Genomic DNA, 22,048 nt, shown 5'->3' with positions numbered 1-22,048 from the left:
ATTTAATAATGCAAGTGTTGGATTTGTAATTGAGGGTCCCTCGACCTCACTCCTCCACAGACCCACAGGGGATATTTGGAGCATTGCTAGCTGCTCAGAGGAGGAAGACTTGAGCCTCAGATCCCAGAATGGTGAAACTACCTCCCGAAGGCTGTGCCGGGAGCACGAGGGACAGGCATGGAAACGGGAGGGCTTCGCTCTCAGTCTCTGGCTTATTAAAGCCCACTCTGTTCACATGCTGCAGTGACCACTGGTGATGACAGATATTCTGGGTAGGAGGGAGATGAGCAGAAGTAGAGCAGAGGGAGGGAACCTTTGGGTAGGGGTAAGAGCAGAGGGAGGGAACCTTTGGGTAGGGGTAAGAGCATGAGGAGTGAGACAGGAGAAGGGGATCACTGGGGAGCAGATGGTTGCAGACACGGAGAGGAGATAGGTACTGGAGAGAGGGAAACCTTCATGGCAAGAGCAGAGGTAGAAACTTCACCAAAAAGGGTCAGTACAGAAAATGCTCGTTTTGCTCAGTTTGAAGAATGCATAAATTATTTTAGGATGCGCTCATGGGACAAGCAGCCCAGTATTTCTAAACTGAATTCCTGTTGTCTAACATGTTTTTGGCTGTTAAATCTTTTCAAACCTATTATGTAAAGAGATTCCATTTTAACGTTTTGGCGAATGGCTTCCTGGGAAAAGTCCTGCTCCTCCTCCGGTCCTCCTGGATCCCATTGTCCCATAACGGTGCCAGGGTCTTATTTTTCCTTCCTGTTTTGCTTGAACATGCAGCGCTTTGACAATTGCACTTTGTAGTCTTAAAATGCGAATGACTCCCAAAGCTCGAAGGAGTCTTTCAGTTTTTGAGATTGACCTTCGATTTCTGGTGACAGCCAGGATGAATTTCTACAGTTTTTCACGCTGCCCAAGGCCTGACGTTGACTAATAGGACTGGAAATTCAGTGGGAATAGTAGGAAACTCTCAGTGATGAGATTTATTTGTGCCGTCCATCCATGGTTTCAAAACTGTAGGGCTAAATTCATAGCAGGGGTGAGTGTAGCAGTGTTAGAAGAGGAGTGAACTTTGACCGTTGTTCCTGAAAGCAACTCTTTCATTCACACCCTCCAGATCTTTTTGATCGTCAGAAAGCAGTCTGTGCTGCTTCACAGATTGCAGTAACTGCATGCAAAATCTCATGATTTTGTGTTGAAAAACACCAACAGGCCAATTGCATTTGCCTTTTGTTTATCTTTCTTAAGAGAGCAGAGCAGAGCAGATTCCGCCTGGTTTTACCGGAATGGTCCCATATCGGCTGGAAATCACGAACTACACAAAAAAACTGCTGCAGGATATAGCTCCTTGGGTCTGAGGAGGGCTCTAGCAGAGCCACTGGGCTGAGCGAACTGGGGGCACGGCAGCAGGAGACAACTCACAGGAACAGGGGGTGTCTCAAGAAGCTGTTTTGCATTCTGGCCGTGTCTTTATTGCTGGCGATTCTGTGACGCGGTACGACTAAGGATGTCTTGTCCTGACCCCAGAGAGCCTTTGGGTTAGAGGAACGTCCCTTTTGGAGTCCTCACTGCTTGTCATTTGTGACTGGGAAGGGAGAAGCAACCGGGTGTTACTTGGGTTGCCGACAGTGTCCTCGCCGGTCAATGTGGGGGGTTCCCAGGAGGGTGTTTTTGGTACAACTGTGTATCAGTTTCATCTTTCGCAACAGAGCCTGTGGGGGGTGCAGGGGATAGGAGTGGGAGATTTGCAATTTGTCACAAGTCTCTGCGGCCATTTCCAGTTACAGATGAATAGTGGAAACCCTCATACAGTGCTTGTCTGCAGATGGTGGTATAGTAGGGCTCGTTCAGTTCTTTAGCTGTGTGCAAATATAACCTCACATGATTAAAGCAAAAATTGTATTAAAAATTGATTCATTCCTCCCTCTCCTCTGAGTCTGGGGCAGGGAGAATGAAAGAAATGTTTTTTTTCTCCCGTTTGCTAGTTAACCTTTTCAGTTGACCAGCACTGGTTGGAATTGCGGGAGGGTTTGAGTTTTTGGTTGTCATTGAAGTGAAGCAGTCTGTGGAAACTGTTTGCGTTTCCCCTAGGTTTTGTAAAAGTCTATTGCTGTTATTTACGAAAAGCACCTAGTGGACCAAGTCTGATCTGGCGATGTTGCTTTTAATGAAAGATTGCTTTGAATCAGCCACTCATCATCATTTATCCTCAAGGGCACCGTGCTGGATTTCATAGACGTTTAAAGTCATGTCTCTATCAATTTAAATATCCTCAGCATTTGTTGTGGGCTCTGACAGGGGTTGTCCCTTGTCAGGGCGTGTGGGATGCTCCGGCCGCCAGCTCTGGCGCTGCTGGGACCGCTCTGTATTTGCAGGACTGCAGGTCCAATGCGCTGTGCATCACTAATTGAGGCACGGAGAGACCAGCTGGGTCTTTGTGTAGCGCTTGGTGAAGCAGTCACGGCCAGGCTTCCTTGGCCATCGCTGTTGTCCTGCTGGCCCAGTAGGTGCCTACTGCCTGGGAGCATCCTCGCTGTGGCAGCACCTGAGCCCAGCGCTGCAGCGGTCCCTTGTTGGGAAGCCACTGGGGAGCATCTCGCCAGGGAGCGCTGCGAGCTGGGTTTGCCTTGTCGTCGTTATTGTCTATCCTTGTTCTGAGGCTAAACGAAAAGTAACGTAACATATGCGTTTTCTGTTATTGCTTTTCCTGCATTCGAGAGGCCTGCATGCTTTTTGCTGACTTGTGACTCCCATTGCTTGGAGCCTTGCAGGGGAACCAGATTTTATTGCAACGTCAGTATCAGATCAGTAAGCCTCTATCTTTTTAAATGCCCCCTTCCATCTCTGAGATCAGAACTTGACCTTGGTTCGAGCGAAATAAGAACGAAGCAATGCCTGGCCCCAGCTCTTCTGTAGCATTCAAACCAATCCTAGAATTTGATGCCCATTTCAAAATAGAGAGGTTCGTTAGCAATTAATTTGGACACGCACGTACACTCCCAAAGGAAAGATCCTCAGAGAAATGCAGCAGCAGAATCCTTGACCTCAAAAGGACCCCTAAATATAGTATTGTACGCAATGTGCCTCTTTTTGCGGGTGAGATATTAAGAGCTTATTTATTTATTGCAAAGTGGTTTACAATGTAAGTAAATTAGTGAGTTCCAAGTCCCTCTCCCAGCTGCCAGATGCTGGGAGGATGTTTATGGTCACTGTAAATAATTTCTTAGCTGAATACAAATACATTTTTAGAAATCAAGGCCCGATGGCTGCATGTTTATGTTGCAGTTGAGGATTTATCGATTCCTCCAGCATATGAGAAAGAAAACAAGCAGTATTTCAGATATTTTTAAAATGCATAGCAATGCAAAACCCCGAAGATGTTCTCCAGTCAGAGTGCTACGGGCTCACGTCTGCACTGCTTTGGCTGAGCTCTCTCAAGTCTCATCGAGTCAGTGAGATCAGAAAATGCTCAGCACCATTCAGCTCAGCCCATGCATTTTGGAGAGTGCGAAGGCTGGGACTTAATGGTGTGGACAGGCCTCTCCTGCCCTGCATATAACCCAGGATATAATTCCGAATTTGCAGATCACTTTCTGTTGCTGAATGACCTTTGGTAAGGTCAGCCTTAAATGAAGGAAATCAGATCCTTCAGAGTCAGCAAGGCAATTAGGTGGAGCAGCATAAGGGATTTGCTTTATGTTGTGGCTAAAAGATAATACGGACTGAGCGGCACCTGCGATTACTAGCAGAAGGATGAATGGGGAGGGAAACCTGCTTTACAGACAAAAATAGGAAATAGAATTAAAATGGAGCTATAAGGAATTTCCTTTCCAAGGCATGTGCGCAGTTGGGAATTAGAAATCAGTGGCGCGACGTCACTGGGATGCTTGGTATGATTTTTGCAAAAAGTCTCTGTGCCTGAGGGAGGGATGGGAAGAAATGAAGTATTGCAGATGCTTCATGTGACTTTAGATCTATTTTCAGCGTTTGTATGGATGGAAGAGGAGGGCCTGCAAATATCAGCAGAAGCTGTGGGCTGCCTGCGCCGTAGTGCGTGCTAGTCACGGCACATTCCCGCCCTGGGCTCTCCATAGCAACATATTTTCAATGTAAAACCACAGAACCAGCTGAATAGTTATAAGCGCCTTCACTCCATGTGCAGGCGAGAGATCTGATGCTGCTGCTAAGCTGCTATGAGGCAGAAATGTTCCTCGCTTTAAACTGGAGCGTAAGTGAAACTTCCAGTCTGGAACTGAAATAGAGTTTTGAAGGTGGAAAGCGTTTAGGTGCAGGCAGTCATAGGTATCTCGTTCTTTATGGGGGAAGAGAGTCCCTTTTTTTTTAATTACCCTAGAAGTCCCTCAAGAAGCAGCACGTTGTTCTGGGGGCAGGAAACTGCCCCGTGTCTCCAGCAGGCCAGAATTAGATGGCCTGACACAGCGAGGTTTGCCCAGGTTAGTGGTGCTAGCTTGCCAGTGCAGTACGGTTAATTTAGGGCAAATTACCTCGTTGGTGCAGTTTTTGAGATAGTGGTGAATGCCAGCATGCCCCTGCCCCAGATCCTGCCAGCTGGGATTTGGGTGCTCTCCTTCCAGCTGTGTCATTTCTTGCAGCACGGGTGATCTCGTGCCTCCCACAGCCCTTTCCTAGGCTGTGCCCTCACCAAATTGCCCAGGCCTTCTCTTAGCAGCACGGCTGCAAGCGCCAGCGAAGCGGGGACGGCTCGGCTGCGCAGCCAGGAAGAGCTGAGCGGCAGCGGGCGCAGCACCGAGGCTGCGAGGAAGGGGAGGGGAGGAAGGCTGCGGGGCCTGGCTCACCTGCGTCTCTCCCTTGCATCGTTCCCCTCCCGCCGATTCCTGGGGCCAGCGATCTGGGTGCTGGCGATGGATTCGGCACGGTTTGGCAGGTAGAGCGCCAGCGAGCTCTAGCTGCTCTCGAGGGAGCGGGCTGCACCGGGCTCTGCCTCCCATCGCTTGCTGTATGGAAGCACTTGGCGAGGGGGGGCAGAGGCACAGAGGTAACGGCAGTGCTCAAAATGCCAGTGCCGAGAGACTGGAAGTCCTGGGGAATTAGGCTACTGACCTAGAAAACAGGCTGAGATTAAGACATGTCAAATTTCTGGGGGGAAAAGGGTTTCCCGGAGGGCTTGGAGGTGGAGGAAACAGACCCTGAAGATAACTTGGGAAGGCTGATTGCAAACGTGCTGTGAGGCTTTTCGCAGCCCTCTTGTCTCTGGGAAGGGCCACTCCAACACCCTTTCGCAACTGGGACTCATCTTGCAAAACTGAGTGCTGGGGGATGAACAGTAAGCAGCAGCAGGGCTTAAGTTTAGAGGTTACCAGGTCCTCCTCAGGACAGATTTGGAGATCATGCCTTCTAATCAGCAGCCTGCGGGAGGACTTCTCACAGTGCTAACACACGAGTGGACAGCGGAGCGCGGGAACGGGAGGCGCGCCACCGCTTCTGACTGGCATCTCGCGCGATGCGGCTGTAGGGGTTCGTATCTATAGGAGCCCCTGGGCTTTGCAGCCAGCTGGGCTCTGCAGAGCAGCCTCTGGACTCCCCTGGCAATGAACTGGCACGCTTAATTCTACAGCACCTTCACCCAAAGTTAAGCAAACTGCAGACCCCGTAGATATTTTGGTCGCAGTAGGCAGAAAAAGCAACCCAGCAGCCATCCTGTTATTTACTGCCTTAGTAAACTCAGTTCACCTTATACTGCCCATAAACTTGAATTTTCAAAGTGTTGCAAACTCTGCTCTGGAAGGAATTTGCTTCACATGTGCCTGGGAAAGCATGAGTGAAGGCAGTGGCTTGAATGCTCCTTAGCAAACGCTTCTGGCAGCATGAAGCAGTGAAACAGAGCGGACAGCACCGTTGGCGTTTACTGTGGTTCCTGCACTTTCACACCACAGGGCTAATCTCCAGCGATGGGGCAGAGCCGTCAGAGCAGGTTGACTGAACCTCCTCTCTCCCAGGCAGGATGCAAGAGGGTCGGGATGAGGTACGTTGGCTGTCAGCTGACATGCCGGCAGGTGGAGAAATGCCTGTGGTCAGCGCTGTTAATGTGGCCCCACTGCTATTAGAAGTCTTTATAGTATGTTGGGTGTAAGGAGGAGGGGAGGCGAAGGTGGCAGTAACTTGCAGGCCGTGTAACTCTTAGGTTTCTCTTCACTATAAGCGCTATTGCTCTCAGGGTAAGTTCATGCCTACTCCAGGACGGCAGCAGCCCTTTAGAGCACCTTAATTTCTCCATGGCGGTTCAGGGACTGAGTGTTGCCCCTCAATGAAAGCCCTTGTTGGAAATGGTCGCTCAAGCTGTTGTGCTGAAGGTCCACTTTTCCTGCAGGCGCTAAGGCGGCGCGGGGAGCAGGATGGTGCCTGTGCACCACTGCAACCTAGTGGAGAGAATCACACTCGGACAAACGGGATTTCAGAGGCCCGATAGCGCCGACAGCTCTTCAGGAGGGATGTTTAGATCAAGCGCGCTAAAGGGTTCGGCGTTTGCTTCACGAGGATGTGGAGTCCGTCCCGGCCCAGGCTGTGTAATCACCAAGCGGCCGTAGCATAACGCGCTGGCGTGATGCTTGTAAAAACGTAAGGGGAGGCCGATCTGTTACAGGGTTTAATAGGAAGAATAAAAGAGCTGACAGGACGTGTGTGCAGCATCTCACCATCTCTGCCTGACCCTCTTTTCTCTGTCCTTTGTTTATTGCACCTTCTTGCTGTGTTATGTCTAATTTGGACCCTACGCTCCTCTGGGCTGGGACCTGTCATTTTTAACTGCCAGGCACAAGGCACACCTAAGCCACCTTATAAATAATAATTCTGTGCACAGGGAAACTTGACACTGGGATGTAAAGGGGTAGCTATGGCAACAGCGGCCTGTGTGGTTTTTGTCTCCTCTCGACAAACAGCAGAAAGGACTGGTACCGTAGCTTCGGTCTGAACGCGTACGGCTTTGCCGCGCTTTCTCTGTCCTTCTACAGGCCTCCCCCTGAAAATAAGTCATCGACACTCCTGTTTGCAGATTTGTGTTTGTTTATTTTGATATGAAAAAGAGCCACAGAAATGCAGCCAGCAGTAACCCTGTCTTCTCTGTTTTAGGTATTAGGATAACGTCAGACTTGGGCACATCACTTGCTTTTTCTTCTCTTCTAGCTTTTTTGCTGTGTTTGAAATGCATGTTTTTTATCTATGCCACTTCCCAGTACCATATTGCGGCAGGCAGGAATGAAGGCAAACGTGGATTATCCAGGCTTTTGCTCAGATGACTGGACTAGATCCGTGCTTGGATACAAAGAACATTTTCCCAATTGAAAATGAAAGAAAAAACATATATTTTTTAAATCAAGGCTATCGCAGCACCAAGAGTGGTTGGAGTGTACTGAGCAGGGTGGAGAGTGGGACTGCTTTTCCCCAACAACCAGATCCCAGACAGATCTGGGATCAGTCCAGGATCCCTTAGATTGAGCAAGACGTCACTGGTGCTCATGATGACATTTCAATTCACAAAAGCCCAGCAATTTGTATTATTGTATCGCAAGGATTTAATAATTCTATAGGACGGTTCAGAGGACGCGTAGAAAAGTTTGCAAGAACGTTGTCTCCAAATGTTTCTTTAAGTTTGACACTGACAGAGGCAGAAATTGAAGACAAAGGAGTCTATTAATGCGACAAGAAATCCTTGCATTTGGGAGAGTCACTGCTATATTGATTACCATCTCTCTAGCCCACATAGATCTCAGCAGGGTTCTTGCCCATGGTGTTGTTGTATCACCTCTTTTGGTGCTGACTCTAGCTGGATCAGTCAAATCTCCAAAAATAAGATTGTTCACTACATTCTGGGTTTAAGCTTTACCTTTTCTGGAGCTTCAAGGAGCAGAGGATTGATCAGCTGTTTCCAAGATTAGAAAAGCGTAGTGTCGTGGGCTAACAGAAATAGAGGGGAAAAATAAATGCATAGGAGTTTCGCAGATTGGAACCAAACAACAGGATGAATGAACGCTTGTACCCATTCCTAGCCAAATAGTTGTAAAAATAATACAAAATATCGGTGAGCTGCCCTTACTTGTAGGTAAGGAAGAGGTTTGGTGCATGCATCAGAATTGGAGAGTGACTTTTGGCATAAGCTGAAATGTTAAATCCTGGTGCAAAGGCACTGACAGCAGAACAGGGCATCATGCAGCAAAAGCAAGCTGAGGAGAAGCAGCAGAGGAAGATACCTGTCACTAGAGGTTAACACGAGGTCAAAGAAGAAAGGGAAAAACCACCCTGCGGAAATGGAGGCGAGCCAGGAGCCGAGGCAGTAAAAACCTGTGGGTGAGCAGGGTAACAGCAGCGAGCCGAGTTTAAGGCCCTGATCGTCTGCGTAGCTCGTGGACAGACAGCCGGCACGGGGTCTCTTCGAAGTTGACGAGGCTTCAGGGAGCTGCTGAGACCTAAATGCACGACGGGAGTCATAGTCGGACTGCCGTAGGAATGGGCTCCGGCGTCAGGGAGCGGGTGGCCGTGTACAAACAAAGAATCACTGCGTTTTAAGGGCCTGTGCCCTACCCGCCCCCAGCCCCTCCTCGAAAGGTCCCAGCGACCAGTAATAACACAAACCAGTTGCAACGCCGGGTGTCTCCCCAGTGCCTCCCAGTGCTACGTTTACAGCTGGCACTTTCTGGCGCGCTCTTTCTGCTTGAGGTAGCTGTGAAATTGTCCCCAAAGGGCTTTCCGCCCTAAGTTAATGCAGGGCTCAAATCAGATAGTCCAGCCTCGCGTGGGGAGAGCAGGATCCTTTGGGAGCGGAGCCGAGGTTGCCCTTCCTCAAGGGCGGCTGAGGAAGGTTTGTCCGCCGTGGCCGCAGTCGCGTTTAGCGTCAGTCATTGCCCGCCGGACCATGTTCCCCGTGTGACACCCGTGAACATCAGTAAGGTTGCCCTGCCCTGACGGGCAGCAGCGCCGCGGCTCTCTGCCTTATTCTTATTTATACTTCCAATTTGCAGCTTCAGGAGAGCCTCCTGTCTTTCTGTCTGAGCCTTCTCAGGCCACGTCCTGATGATCTGTGCATTTAGATTAGCTTTGCTGATAGCTGAGGTGTTCAAGCTTCCCTCGGGGTCAGTGAGAGCAGAATTAGTCTTTTTGCGTGTTAAGAAGTTAGCCGAGGCTCTGGTAGCAGGATTCAGCCCTTTAGTTCCTTTATATCAGGGTTTCAGAATAAGTCCTAGGGAGATCACACCGGAGCCTAGTGGGCATTTGCCGTGACGGAATATGTAAAGAATTTATGGAAGAGCTGAACTTTTCAATTGCGTACCTTGGCAGAAATGAATGTATGCTTTCTTTTGATTCCCTCCTAATTTTATCCAGCCGTGACAGCTCAGATGAGTGATTTAGGGTTACTATTTTAGGAAATCTCCTTTGCTTTGGCAAGATGCAGCAGGAGAGTGGTGAAGAGTGGTTTGGCCTAAGAACTTTTTTTTTTTGACACGGAATGCAGTTTTTAAACCTTACCCTGCGTAGCCCGTGTGCAGAAAATTATCCTGATTTGAGGCTACTGATACGCTCGCATATACGTCCCATTGCCTTCAATGGGATATAAATACTTATTTAGATGAAGTGGATGTTTAAGTGCTGCCATGAAATGGAACAGACCTAAACACGTGCTGAACTTTTCTGAATTGGTGTGGACTGCCGTAGTTGTGCTATTTTAAAACAAGCTCATCAAAAGAAGGCTTGATTTACTGTTTGTGTTCGTAATTGGGAGATGCGTCTTGCAGACCACACCAGCTGTGGAATATAAGCGGACTGGATGGGGTATAATAGTTGCACTGCCGTTTTATACATGTGGAAAATAGCTCAGAAAGCTTTGCGAGCTTGTTCATGCTGGATTCTGGAGAGGAAATTCTCTGAGTAGGAGATAATTAGGAAATGAAACAAAGAAAATATCCTGGACAAATAACATTATGTGCATTCTTTCAGAAATGTAATTGTTGGAGTTTTAGGTAGGGAACTAGTTTGGAGGAGGAGAGATGATTTGTAAATTTAATTAGTCATGGCTGAAAAATTGAAACAATTTTGGCAAACTCCAGCTGTTTTCTTTCATGATTTTCAAAGAGATATATTTCCATTTTGAGTCTTGAAATAACATTTTAATCTCAAAAATTGCAACAGCAATTTCCAAATAAGCCCCAACAATCAACTGGAGGAGAAGCTCTTTGCTTGATATTCTTTTGCTTTTCTAGAAAATCACCTTGAAGTAAGATAAACTGAGCAGTTTGTTTCAGGTTAGCCTGAAATACTTTTACCTTTTCAATTTATTTTTTCTTCAAGAAGTGGATGGAAATATTTCATATTATCAGTGCCCTTCATGGGTTGCATCTTCACTAGAAAACGTTATACTCTTAGCTCAGATGAGTTAACAAGTGAGGTAACTGAGGGGAAGCAAAATCCTAGTGATATCCAGCCAATTTCTCATTTACCAGCATGTTCACCCAGCACTGTCAAAGCAAGCAGGATCGCAGCAAGCAGGAAGGGGCTCCCAGCAGTGCATGTTTAGGTGATCTCCAGAATTTGTGGGTATTCCTAAGTGAAAGGGGGGGAAGATGTAACAACCTAATTGCAGTTAGGTCAATACGCAAAGATCAGTTAGCTGGTAAGATGTTGGACCATGGGCAGGCAAGGGCAGGAACAGGGTAGTTGTTAGTGTGCTAAATTCTCCCTGAGCAGCTGGCTTTAAAACTGCCGTAAGCGCTAAGAGCCTTTAACTAGGAAATGTGGGGAGAAGTTGGGGAATGAGTCATGATCTACACGCCTGGAGTGAAGGCAGAGGAGGAAATGAAAGCAGGTGAAGAAGAATAAATGCAGGATGCATAAATACCGTGGAAGGAAGGGAGGATGATGGTCAGGAAGGAGAATGAAAGTGCACGTTGTGAAGAGAATTGCTGTCAGATGATTCAGACAGTGAAGGGTTACGTCTAACGTGGCTTGGGAATTGGCTGTGAGCGCTGAGATGCTATGGGGACATCTGCACAGTAATACACAGAACATTAGAAACAGAGGTGCTGGAGGGCCCACAGTGATCTGCAACACAGTAAACGCAGGCAGAGTTGGGGGATTAGCACTGTGTGCAGTGGTGAACTAGTGTCTTACCTGAGTAGGTACGATAAAAGAGAGTCACAATTTCTTGGAGGAAAGGAGGATAAAAGGGATGATAGTGCCCGGAGTAGGCAGTGGAGTCACTCAGAGTCAGACTGGGTGTGAAGAGAGGGATCTACAAAGTTATTACGCTACAAGGAATTGCTATTAATTGCTTTAATTTCCCATGGAGGAAAAAAAGGCAAGACGAGTCTTTCTGTAAAGGAATTTACATCTTAAAGATCAGGAAGCCTCAGATGAAGTGAAAATTATCAGTCTCCAGGGAGTGTTAGGTCTTGCACAGGTAATTAAAGCAAATAATAAAAGACTTCCCAGGCATAGAAAGAAAAAGAGGACATGGAAAGAAAAAGTGGGACAATACAGGGAGAGGGGCAGGACTGCGATTAAGAGTAATATAGGTGTGAAGCTAAAAGCGATGATCATTTTGCTGTGATTTACAATAGGAACAATAATACTGATCATGGAGTCTAGCAGGCATGAGGGAATGGAGGTGGAAGTTATTGCATTAGGGATGAGAGTAAAATTCAGAGACTTCCACGTTTGGTTGGAAGACAGAGTAAGGAGTGAATAATGGATTAGACAATCTCAATAAAAAACCAAAGTATTTGACTTCTGCTTCTGTGTATTTGACCAAAACACATTTCTCTGACTTTGTGGGGAGTTAGGAAATGCCAAATGGAAAACCCGTGAGCGTGATCAAGGAAATCAGACAAGGAAGTGCCACCCCAGTGGTGGCTGTGACCATAGCTGAGCACATCCTTAACATGGAGGACATCCATCAGTCTGCAAGATGTTGCTGGCCGCAGAGGATAACTTCAAGCAGAACGGAAAGCCTTCCAGAACTAAAACCAAAACACGTCTGTGACGCAGAGGTTGCCAGCACCCTGCACGCTCTCTCAAAGCATCAGCTTTTCTGGAAAAGTAAACAAATCCACAACTATAACAGGCCTATGGAAGTTTCTTCGGCATAATCTACTTTTGGGCTCTTCCTAAACAGTCATATTTGCTGAGGAAAACGGTGATCTCTTTTCGTTTTATGAAGCTAGTTGTGCTCTTTGTTCCATTCCATGTGCTCAAATCAATTTGACACGCTTACAAATATTGAGCAGAAATAGATGAAAGTTTGTTATGAACTGGACTGGTTTAGAGTATTTCATTATACAGCATTTGTCCCAAAACTGCAATACATCAGGCAGTACTCACCCTTTTTAACCTTAAACTGTATTCTTATTTATGTATGAATTTGTTTGCTTTCATTCCTTAGGTTTTATTGAAAAATATGTAGATGATCAATTCAATTACTAGCCTAGAAACTGCAATTGTTCAGAGTCTGGCTTAAAAACATCTGCAATTCTCTTATGCTCGGGGTTTTTTATTTCTTCTTTCTGAATATTTCTGCTTAGAAGCTAGTGGTACATGGGCCACGTTCCTTCCCCTCTTTTAGAATCTGGACTTTTTTTGTTTCTCATTTGTTTTGCTGTAATATTTTGGCTGTACTATTGGTACAGCATTGACAAGCCATGACAAGAAATCTATGATCATCCTAGTAAGCAAAGGGAGGATACTTATACATTCTTAGGAAAGTAGTCTGAATAGATCCAAGGGTTTCTTGAGATGCACCTTGCAGGACACCAGGTGCCTTGTGCCTAATGGTACAAACACCATTCCTTTGAGGGCAGAATTTGGTGTTAAATGGCCACAGATAATCACTGGATTTGCCTGGTAATTTTAACAAACTTCTAGCAGTCGATAACAAAGAAATGGCTGCATTTTCTGTTCCATCCCTTTTTTTATCATCTCTCTAAAATTGCATCATGCAAACCAAATACCTTTTGCACTCAGTCTCTCCCAAAAATGCGTCGAAAGAAATGCTGATTCTATCCAAACAAATGCAAACACAAAGCAAGTACCTGTTCAGTGAGGTACTAATTAAGCACTGTCGGTTTCCACTCATTTCTGTTAAACTGGAAAATGTTTGTGGCCTTGCAGTTGGTACCACAGAGTCCATGGTCTGTCTTCTTTTGTAACCCAGTTTTAAAATCTAGTGAGAATTTTTGGAGTAAACATGAATGATTTCTTCTCACAGTGTTTTACCCCTTGGCTTGGACTTTGGCCTCAGACCCTTGGCTACAGTAGGAATTCTCTGTGATGCTTTCGGCAATATTGAAAAGACACCTGAATGGCTTGTCAGAAAGCTGATTTGGGCTGTGTTGACCACAGGCAAACAAATGCGCTAATTTGATTTAAATCTCAGTATTGCTGTAATGAAAATGGGTGTTATGAAATATCAGTTAGCTTGGCTGCCAGAGCGCAGTGAGCAGTAAGGCAGCGTTTGCATGGAGCCAGTAACTTCTGCTTTAACGCTTCGCACATTAAAAGATCTGTTTGCCTTCCATTGACTATGCAGATACCAAGCTGATATGCCTGTGAAGGAGGAATTCCTGAACAGCGGTTTCCATACTGCTGGTTGGGATCCATAATGGAAGAGGGGTCCCAAGTAGGTTGAGTTTTCAGGTGCAAGAAGCAACCTGTACATGGAAGTAGAGGAGCAGCAGGTAGAGAATAAGGCACCGAGTGGAGGTAAGAAATGTGGTGGTGTATGGCTGACTGCTTTCTGCCTTTACCTGTTCTAAATCCTCTCTTCCTTGCCAGTGTTAGTTAGCGCTGCTTGGAAATGACTTACAGGGTTCATGTGTCACTCAAAGGACGAGAGGATGGGATCGCAGAAGAGTTAGGGCAGGCAGGCTCTTGCCAATGTGGGATGAAATATGGAGGAAGTTGCTGAGAAAGGGCTGAGGAGGCTTAGTGGTGCATTTGGGCCGGAGGCAGCGGGGAGGCACGAGCGAGCACCATGAAGAACGGCTCGGTTTCAGTATGCTCTGGGTTGAACCTCGAGTGGTTTCAGTTAAGGGGGCTGCCAGAGGAGTCATATATCCCTTTGGACAGCTTACCCCATCCCACAATTTCCAGCCTATAAAATAAGAACGCTAATTCTTCCTGCCTCCTGCTTGCCATTTATATATCCTGTCTGTTTATGTGGTGAGGGACAGTCTTTTGCTGTAGTGCCCAGGAACTGGGTCCTGGTGTCACAAGCTCCTTTGCCCCAGAGCAGATTTTGCTGTCTTTTGAGGAGCAGCCTGGGCATCTTGCGTTTATAGCTGGTGCAACTCTCTCACAAGTGAAACTGTCTGTTGGCTGTAGTTTTGCATATATTCCTGCAAGCGTGTGCCAAAAGAGAGAAGCTGCAGCAAGGAGAGCAGAGGGAAACAGCTTTATTTGAAATGTGATATTGCAACTTTAAATGAAATAAATACATGCACATATACAGGCGTTGTATAAGCACATATTTATTTAGCTGATGTCCTTGATGTGATGGGGATTTTCGCAAGGAGAAGGAATGGTTGGTCTGAGATAGTAACTCGGACAGTTTGATTTCTTGGCTGTTCATGAAGGGAAATGTACTTTGTAGAACTGAATTCCTGAGTATATGGCAAAGGAGGTTTTTAGCCTGAATCATTCCTTTGGGGGATTTTAAACATTTGCCTCCCACATGCTCCAATAAGGCTCTGAAAGTGGCTTCGCTGTATGATCGGAGAGGCTGCCTTCTGGCGCCTGATTGTTTATGAGAAGTGAACACGATGGAGTGGTCTCAGATCGTATACGTTCAAGCTTTAAAGGTAACAAGCAGGGAGGGGAGGGGGAAACCTGTGTGCACATCACAGCAGAAGCACCCGATCGGGAGTGTGGGTCTCTGCAGCCTTACACTGACCACGCCAGAACGCAGCCTCCTCTCCAGACCCCCCGTGGAGAACACACGTTTTCAGAAAAACAAATAGTTCTGTAAGTGTCTCCTCTGACACGCTGCCAGCAGGCAAGAGCACTTCTGACATACTTTGCAAGTGGAGCTTTGTCTCTGACTGACGGCGCGCGTAGCCTCGGCGTTCTCCCATTTCTCTCTCCGCATCTCAATTTTTCTTCTGTGTTTGTTTTAAATAAGGGCACTTTTCACTTTCCTGTTTGATTAGCTCCTCCCAGTACACTAAAACAGTCAGATACACGTAGCAGAGCCTTGAGCAGAGCATCCCACGGCTGTGAGGATGTCTTCAGCAGTAAGCTCTGAGTCCAGTAAGCTCCAATCACCCTTTAATTTGGGTGAATTTTGAATCCAGGGCCACACAGCCACCCTCCTCACCCCAGATCCAGTCAAGGCTTCTTTCCAGTGGAGGTGGTGCCAGATTCAGTGCCAGAATGTGCTGGGGAATCTAGTCGCCTAAAGGATTTGGGATCCAATATTGCACCTTGCCTCCATCCACAATGATCTTCATCTTTCTTTTAGGAAGGATAAATGAAAATATAGCTTGTTTCTGTTTTACTGAATTTTCTATCCTCAGTCACTTCAAAGCACATAGTAAACTGAGTTATAAACAATGTCCGGAAATAGTTCTGGCTACTTCTGCACCGAAGCACAGCAGTTTTCCAGCAATACACATCAGCTCTACACAACTGAGTTGGCAAGGGAGCGAAGACCGCCACAGCACGACACGGGCGCAGTTAGCAAGGCAAGCGGCAGAGCTGGAGCTCAGTTGAGATTAATATTCTTGATTATTCTTACGATGGGGAATATGGGGCTCTGTGTGACGGAAGGTTTCCAGGAACACAAGTTTACTTCTTGTCTTAGCACTGGTTTCTTTTCCCAACTGTCTTTAAGTGCAGTGTTATTTATGCCCTGGTACATCTGCCTTATATTTCAAACACTTCTTCCCGCAATGTCAAAGTCTTGCCAAATGGCCTGTTAGCTGCACAACTCTGCTATGGACCGTGGAGGAGATAGCGTGGCTGTTTAAGGGTTGCAATCCCAGTTATTGTCCCTGCGTCACTGCTCATGCCATGTAGCCCTGAGGGAGGAATAGGAGCCTTCATCTGCGTTCCTGTGTAGGAATGGTGTCCCTCTGGCATGGCGGGAGTAAGAGAGGATAGGTCCTTTTGCAGATGTATATTTACATAGACATTTCTTGTAAGTGCCACTGACTTCAAGACATCCTTTGGTAGATTAGCACCTGTAAGGTTCCTTTGTCATGGAAATTATACAGTGAGCACCAGTCATTAAAAATGGGATAAACTCTTTCATCTTAGGTTATGAGTTTGATTCCTGAAGTCTTATGCTATTTTTCACAGTCAGAAGTCTCAAGTTTGGTTTGTTTATATTAGGTTTTCCTTCCTTATCTTGTTCTTGAGAGCAGGACAGTCCTCTTACTCTGGAGAAATATAATTTCTGTGAGGCTGTAGGTTTGCACCAGCCTCAGAAAAAAGGTCTCTGGAGCTTGCAGTTAAATGCTTGATTCTGCAAGTTTCCAGGGTGCGTGGGTTGAGTTTGCTGTGCTTTCTCAGACCTAGTACAGGTGTGTGAATTCTGGCTGCTCATGACCTTGGAGAGTCAAGCCTTTAGGCAACTAATAGACAATGCTGAAAAAGGAAGAGGTGAAGGATATGGTGATTTCCCAGTCTGACCTTAATTAATCCCCTTGTGTTTGGGGTAGGTCTGAGATTATCTCAGCATGCTGGTGGTTAGAAATGTGTTTGTGTTTGAATGTGCACGTAACTATATTATGTATGCATCTATATGCTATCTATAATAAATATCTATTATGTACATTATATATATTTAAGGAAATAAATGATCTTAAGAACTCAACAATTACCAGCAGTTCCAAAAAAGTTGATGCTAAAGTGTTTCTGATCTGGATATAGCACTTATAGCTGCGTCTGGCTGCTCACCAGCTCCTCGTAACAGTTGTTTTAAGGCGTTACTACAGTCACTTAGATCCTGCACAAAGCAGGAGGCTTTTCCAGGCCATCTGAGCAGGAAACAGGGGAGCTGTGAAGCCTCTGGTCCGAGAAAAATATTGCAAGTTGATGTCGTGCATAAGAAGCCAGCTGCTGCGAACATGAATTTTGCAGATAAACCCTGCTAAAGGGGGAGGAGGGGAGAAGACTGCGGAACTGTTCAAATGTCTTCCATCTCTTCTTTGCTAAGTGAATTATTCGTACTCACTTCTTTTTCTTGAACAAGACCAGAAAAAGATACAGAAGGGTTTGTGAAGTTGGGCCTTCTTTACAGAAATTCAATGTCCCAGATTCTCCAACTGAGGAGCAGGAAAGTTGTGTTTGGTGGAGATCATTTCCACGTTGGCTGTGTCTATATTGCTCCCATAAGCCTGGGGGTCGCTAATTTGGCTGTTGGCCTCATGACTGCAGCAAGGCAGAGCTCCACAAAAAATTCCTGCAAAGCATGTGGGCAGCACTGAGCTGTGTGTGGCTGTGGCTGGCTCGCGAGCAGGACCCGACCTAGCCAGGTTAAAACTTGCTCTGGTGACTCAGTGTGAGCTGCGGTCTTGACTCACCAGTCCATCCTTTCCCACACAAGGAGATCTCCCACCAGTTGACTTATCCTGAAGAAACTCTGTGAGGTGCCAGCATAGTTGTGTCTGGCCTGCAGACATCATGTTGGAGCATGGAAGTTGTTTCCTGCTCTGCATTTGGTACTGGTGGCACGGGAACAAGTCTTTGTTTGCATGTCCTGAGTTCAGTGGGGCTATATTTCAGGGGTGGATGGAGCATTAACCTAGTTTCAGAACCTAAATTCCTCATGCGTGTTTACTTTGTCCTTATATAGGCAAATTTCTAACTTTGATTACTTAATGAAAGGGAAGGATTTCTAAATTCTTCAAGCTAAAGCCAAATGATCTCTTCGGGAATGGGCCGTTCTACTGCAGGAAGCGTCATGCTTGGGGGAAAAGTAGCACTGTGCACGTTCATATTTCATAGTCTCATCACATGAAGTTGTCATATCTTTCTGATGCGTGCTCCAGGTTTATCTCTAAAAATGCAAATGTGTCTGAACACAGAGTCCCTCCTTCGTTAAGCATTAAAGGTCCTTGGTAAATATGCTGCAGGAGCAAGGCTGTGTTACGGGCCACTGTGGTATGAGCAGCTTGCTCTGTATTAGCAAAAAGTGATGAATGAAGCTTTGGTGGACGAAAACAGCTCCTTCCTGGGATTCTTCTGATGAAGGAAACGTCTCAAAGTCACCTCATTTGTTTCACATTTCACCAGGACAATCTGGAATTGTTCTTTCATAGCTTTGGGCCATTAGCCGTTGCTGGAGATAAATGGCGTTCCACACCTCTTAGAACTTAGCTACCAGCACAAAAGATGAAATTAAACCGCTTTTGTTTGGATTTATATTCCATGGGATTTTTTTTCTTCTTTGACTGGATAGATAGAGCCAACATCTCTTAGAGACACAGCTCTCTAAATTTGCATAAATCCACCTCAGCTGCCAATGAACTGCAGTCCTTTCTTCCAAAGATATTTACAAACATTAATGAACTAAGCCTCACAGTCAATCCCATATGCTTTAGAGAACTTATCCCTTCTGTGGCGAGGCATCTGAGTTACTGATCGATTTAAGTAGAACAGTTGGAAGTATAACCCTGGTTTGCTATCAGTGCCATGTGTCTTGGCTGCAGCAGAACTCCATCTCTCTTAACCTCTTTTCAGTTGGAAAAACATATTTTGTCCAGCAGCCAAAGGGAAACGCAAGCATCCTGGTGGAAAATAAGCTGCTTCAAAACCCTGGCTGCAAGCTACCCACACATCGCAGTTGTCAGCCAGGCTGCACATGTATAGTTACAGGGAATAAAATAGAGAGGACCTTCTGCTCCTATTCAGAAAGGTCTCTACCCATTCACCTACACCAAAGGATCTTCGTCAGCTGCCAGTATTAATTTGTTCTCCTATATGGGTTTCCAGCCCAAGGAGGGTAAAATAAGACTTAATTCTATCCAGCAGGGGCCCTTTCAATGCAAATGCCAGCCCATATATTACAAAGCGTTAATGCAACCAGCTTCTAAATTACTTGGGGTAATTTCTGGTTTTATTTATGCCTCCTTTTCTTTAATTAACTTCTGGGAAGAGAAGCTGCAATATCAGTATGGGGAAAATCAAATATGAGAAACGTAGCCCATTTTTATTTGGAGACTGTGTTTCTCTTGTGATAGCAGATTGTTTAAAGAGGAGCCTGCAATGATCCAGTTTAAGCAAAGCAAAGCGCTTTACTGAAGCCAAACTGTGTGTGGGTGTGCTCTTGTCAGGGCTCCCAGAAGAGGAGGGCAGCAGCGGCTGTTACTCAGATCTCATATATCGCAGGAGATGGTGGTGGTTATTCTGTAGCTGGCATTTTGCCTTGCCACACCAGTACAGAGCCACTCCTCTGCTATACTGGGAGAAGGTGCATCCCCGGTGGGAAAATCTCAGATAACCAAGTTCCTGCTCTTTTGTTGTCATAAAAGAAAATCCGAAGGAGACCTGTGGCAGGGAGAGGTATGCACTGCAAGGTCGTACTTGAACCTAGCTGGGGGGTTTGCAGTGGCAGAGAGTGGGTAGCCCGGGTTGTGCTGGGCAAGCGGCCGTGGAGGGGGGAGCCTTGCTGCATGAGGGCTGGTAGCTTCGCATGGGCAGAGCAGGTCCCTCCCAAGTGGTGAGAACCTCTTCTCTCTGCAAGCCCCACGAGAGCAGGTGACCAGGTCAATTTAAGAAAAAAGAATTAAATAAATTGGTGAGTTGCTTTTGAAGCAGCAGGTGAGATTAACACAGAGGATAAGGTGCAACTCTGTTTCCACTGGTGAATTTGAATGTTCTTTATGATATAGCCATGGGTTTGATTTTCAATTATTTGTCTTGGAGATAGAGAATGATTGTACTTTATTTATAGAAAGCTGCATAGTCCCAGATTCTAAGTGGTGAAAAGCATATCTGCACCCATCTGCAGTAAGCACCACAACACAATTAATTATATTCAGGAACGCTAATTAAATTTTATCCAATGATAAATAAGTTAGAACTGAATATAACATTTCTTTTAAAAGAAAAACACCTACTTAGACATTCATTGCATAGACCTGTGAAAATTACTGTAAACAAGGAACAGGGCATGCAGACGCTGAGCCCGTGTAGTTATTGATTGGTCTGTTCAGGGCATCGTTCAGTTACTTATCCTCTGCTTCCCCTCTTCAAGGAGATCCCCCCTTGCTCAATTCTTTCCATTGATTTTGAGTCTGCCTATTCTGAAGCTGAAAATGGTGATGCTGGTGGACCAAGCACAAGAACAGCAATCGATGACAACTATAGTTTATTATTTACTGTTTCTGTATTTTAAAGGGGAAAATGTATTAATGGCAGCCTGATTTTCTGTTTTAAACATATCATGCAAACTCACAGCAATTCATAAACTCTTGGACATTCTTATTCTCTCTCAAGCGATCTTTTTGTTTTTTCTCTCCCTGCCCTCTCCCTGCAGATAGCGAAATCATTCCTCCCGACTGCCTGCGGCCCCGGTCCTTCACTGCCATCCGCCGGCCCTCGCTGCGACGGGAGACAGAGGACACGCGCCTCTCCGTCAGCCTCTGTGACCTCAACCTGCAGGAGGAGACCTTCCACGTGATGGCCACCACGTGCCCCATCCCGCAGAACTCCCTCAACTCCCAGCACTCCCACCTCCTCCCCTCCCAGCTCGAGAGCGACCTCCGCTTCCACCAGCTCAGGGGAGCCCACATTAAAATTCTGGATGACCAAACTGTGGCCCGGCTGGAGCATGCCCGGGAAGAGAGGACTTTGGTTTTCACCAGCAGACCCCTTAGAATCAATGAAACCATTTTTGTCAAAATTAACAAGTCCAACGCCGCGCGCACCGGGACGCTGTCCTACGGGGTAACGTCCTGTGACCCCAGCAGCCTGCGGCCCAGCGACCTTCCCTATAACCCTGAGTCTTTGGTCGACCGGAAGGAGTTCTGGGCCGTCTGCCGAGTCCTGGTGCCCCTCCAGAGTGGAGACATCTTGGGATTTATGGTGAATTCGGATGGCGAGCTGCACTTGAGTCACAACGGTGCCAGCACCGGCATGCAGGTCTGCGTGGACTGTTCCCAGCCCCTCTGGATGTTCTTTGGTTTACACGGCGCAGTCATGCAGATTCGCGTGTTAGGTATGTCTCAGCGCCTTTTTCACAGCCTCAAACACAAAGCACCAAGGGGGGTTTACAATGCAGGGGAAGTGTAAAGGGAAGGAATGAAAGTTCTGGTGATTCCCTCCCTACTCTAGGATCAGTTACAAATTTTATTTTAAAAGAGGAAAAAAATATCGATTTACAAAGGCCTGTGCATAGCACATGGATATCAGTTACAAGACTTACCTCTTTACACTCCTCCAGCATCTTTTGTTTGAAGGTCTCAAAGCTCTTTTCAAATGGCTGAAGCCTCAGAGTCCTCCTTTGAAGTACAGATTGGTCACCCTTAGCCTAGGAGAAGCAAAGACAGGGAAGAGAGGTGCTTTGGGCTGAGCTAACCTAGGGCACGTCTAGCAAGAAGAATGAGATCTGCTTCCCTATGTATTAACTACCTGACAGCGCTCATTCCCAAAAGGAGCCGTCTCCGTACTTCTCCTAGGCTTATGTGTGAGAAGCAGGCTAGCAAGGAGTGTGAAAGGGCCCTTTGCCTCGTGATTGCAGAGCCGCACAAAGCATAGCACTGACCAGCACAGTGCCAGAGAACGCTCCTGCTCCTCCAGCCTTATGCAAGGCAGTGTTGTTCATGCATTCGATGAACTTTTGCAAAACTGGCCTCTTTCTCATGCTAATTTTGGTCTATCTTTAAGCTCTGTTCACCAAAGGACTTTAAATGCTGAAAGTCATGTTTTGAAAATGTGGAGGAAAAAGCCCTGAAATGGCATTTGCTCAGGATCAAACTGACTTTTTTTGTGTGTGGTTATTGGACAGGTGTCATCTTCACATAATCACAAGTGTTGGCCCTGTTGGCCTTGAATTTGGACCATATTAGTGTCAGAAACTAAGTAA

General features: G+C 46.4%; 1 protein-coding gene across 5 annotated transcripts in view; it reads left to right on the top strand.

Moving 5' to 3' along the window:
* NEURL1 (neuralized E3 ubiquitin protein ligase 1) overlaps nt 1-22,048 on the top strand; it is a 165,142-nt gene that overhangs the window by 125,152 nt on the left and 17,942 nt on the right. For all 5 annotated transcript variants that reach the window (XM_068949748.1, XM_068949749.1, XM_009665605.2 and 2 more), the window contains one exon: nt 20,501-21,181. In XM_068949748.1, coding sequence (XP_068805849.1) covers nt 20,501-21,181 — 681 coding nt within the window. The remainder of the gene's footprint in view (nt 1-20,500; nt 21,182-22,048) is intronic.

The sequence above is a fragment of the Struthio camelus genome, chromosome 7 (assembly GCF_040807025.1).
Source record: "Struthio camelus isolate bStrCam1 chromosome 7, bStrCam1.hap1, whole genome shotgun sequence".
NCBI classification, from domain to species: domain Eukaryota; kingdom Metazoa; phylum Chordata; class Aves; order Struthioniformes; family Struthionidae; genus Struthio; species Struthio camelus.
Note: the sequence above shows the minus strand (reverse complement) of the source record. Positions and strands in the feature narration are given on the sequence as shown.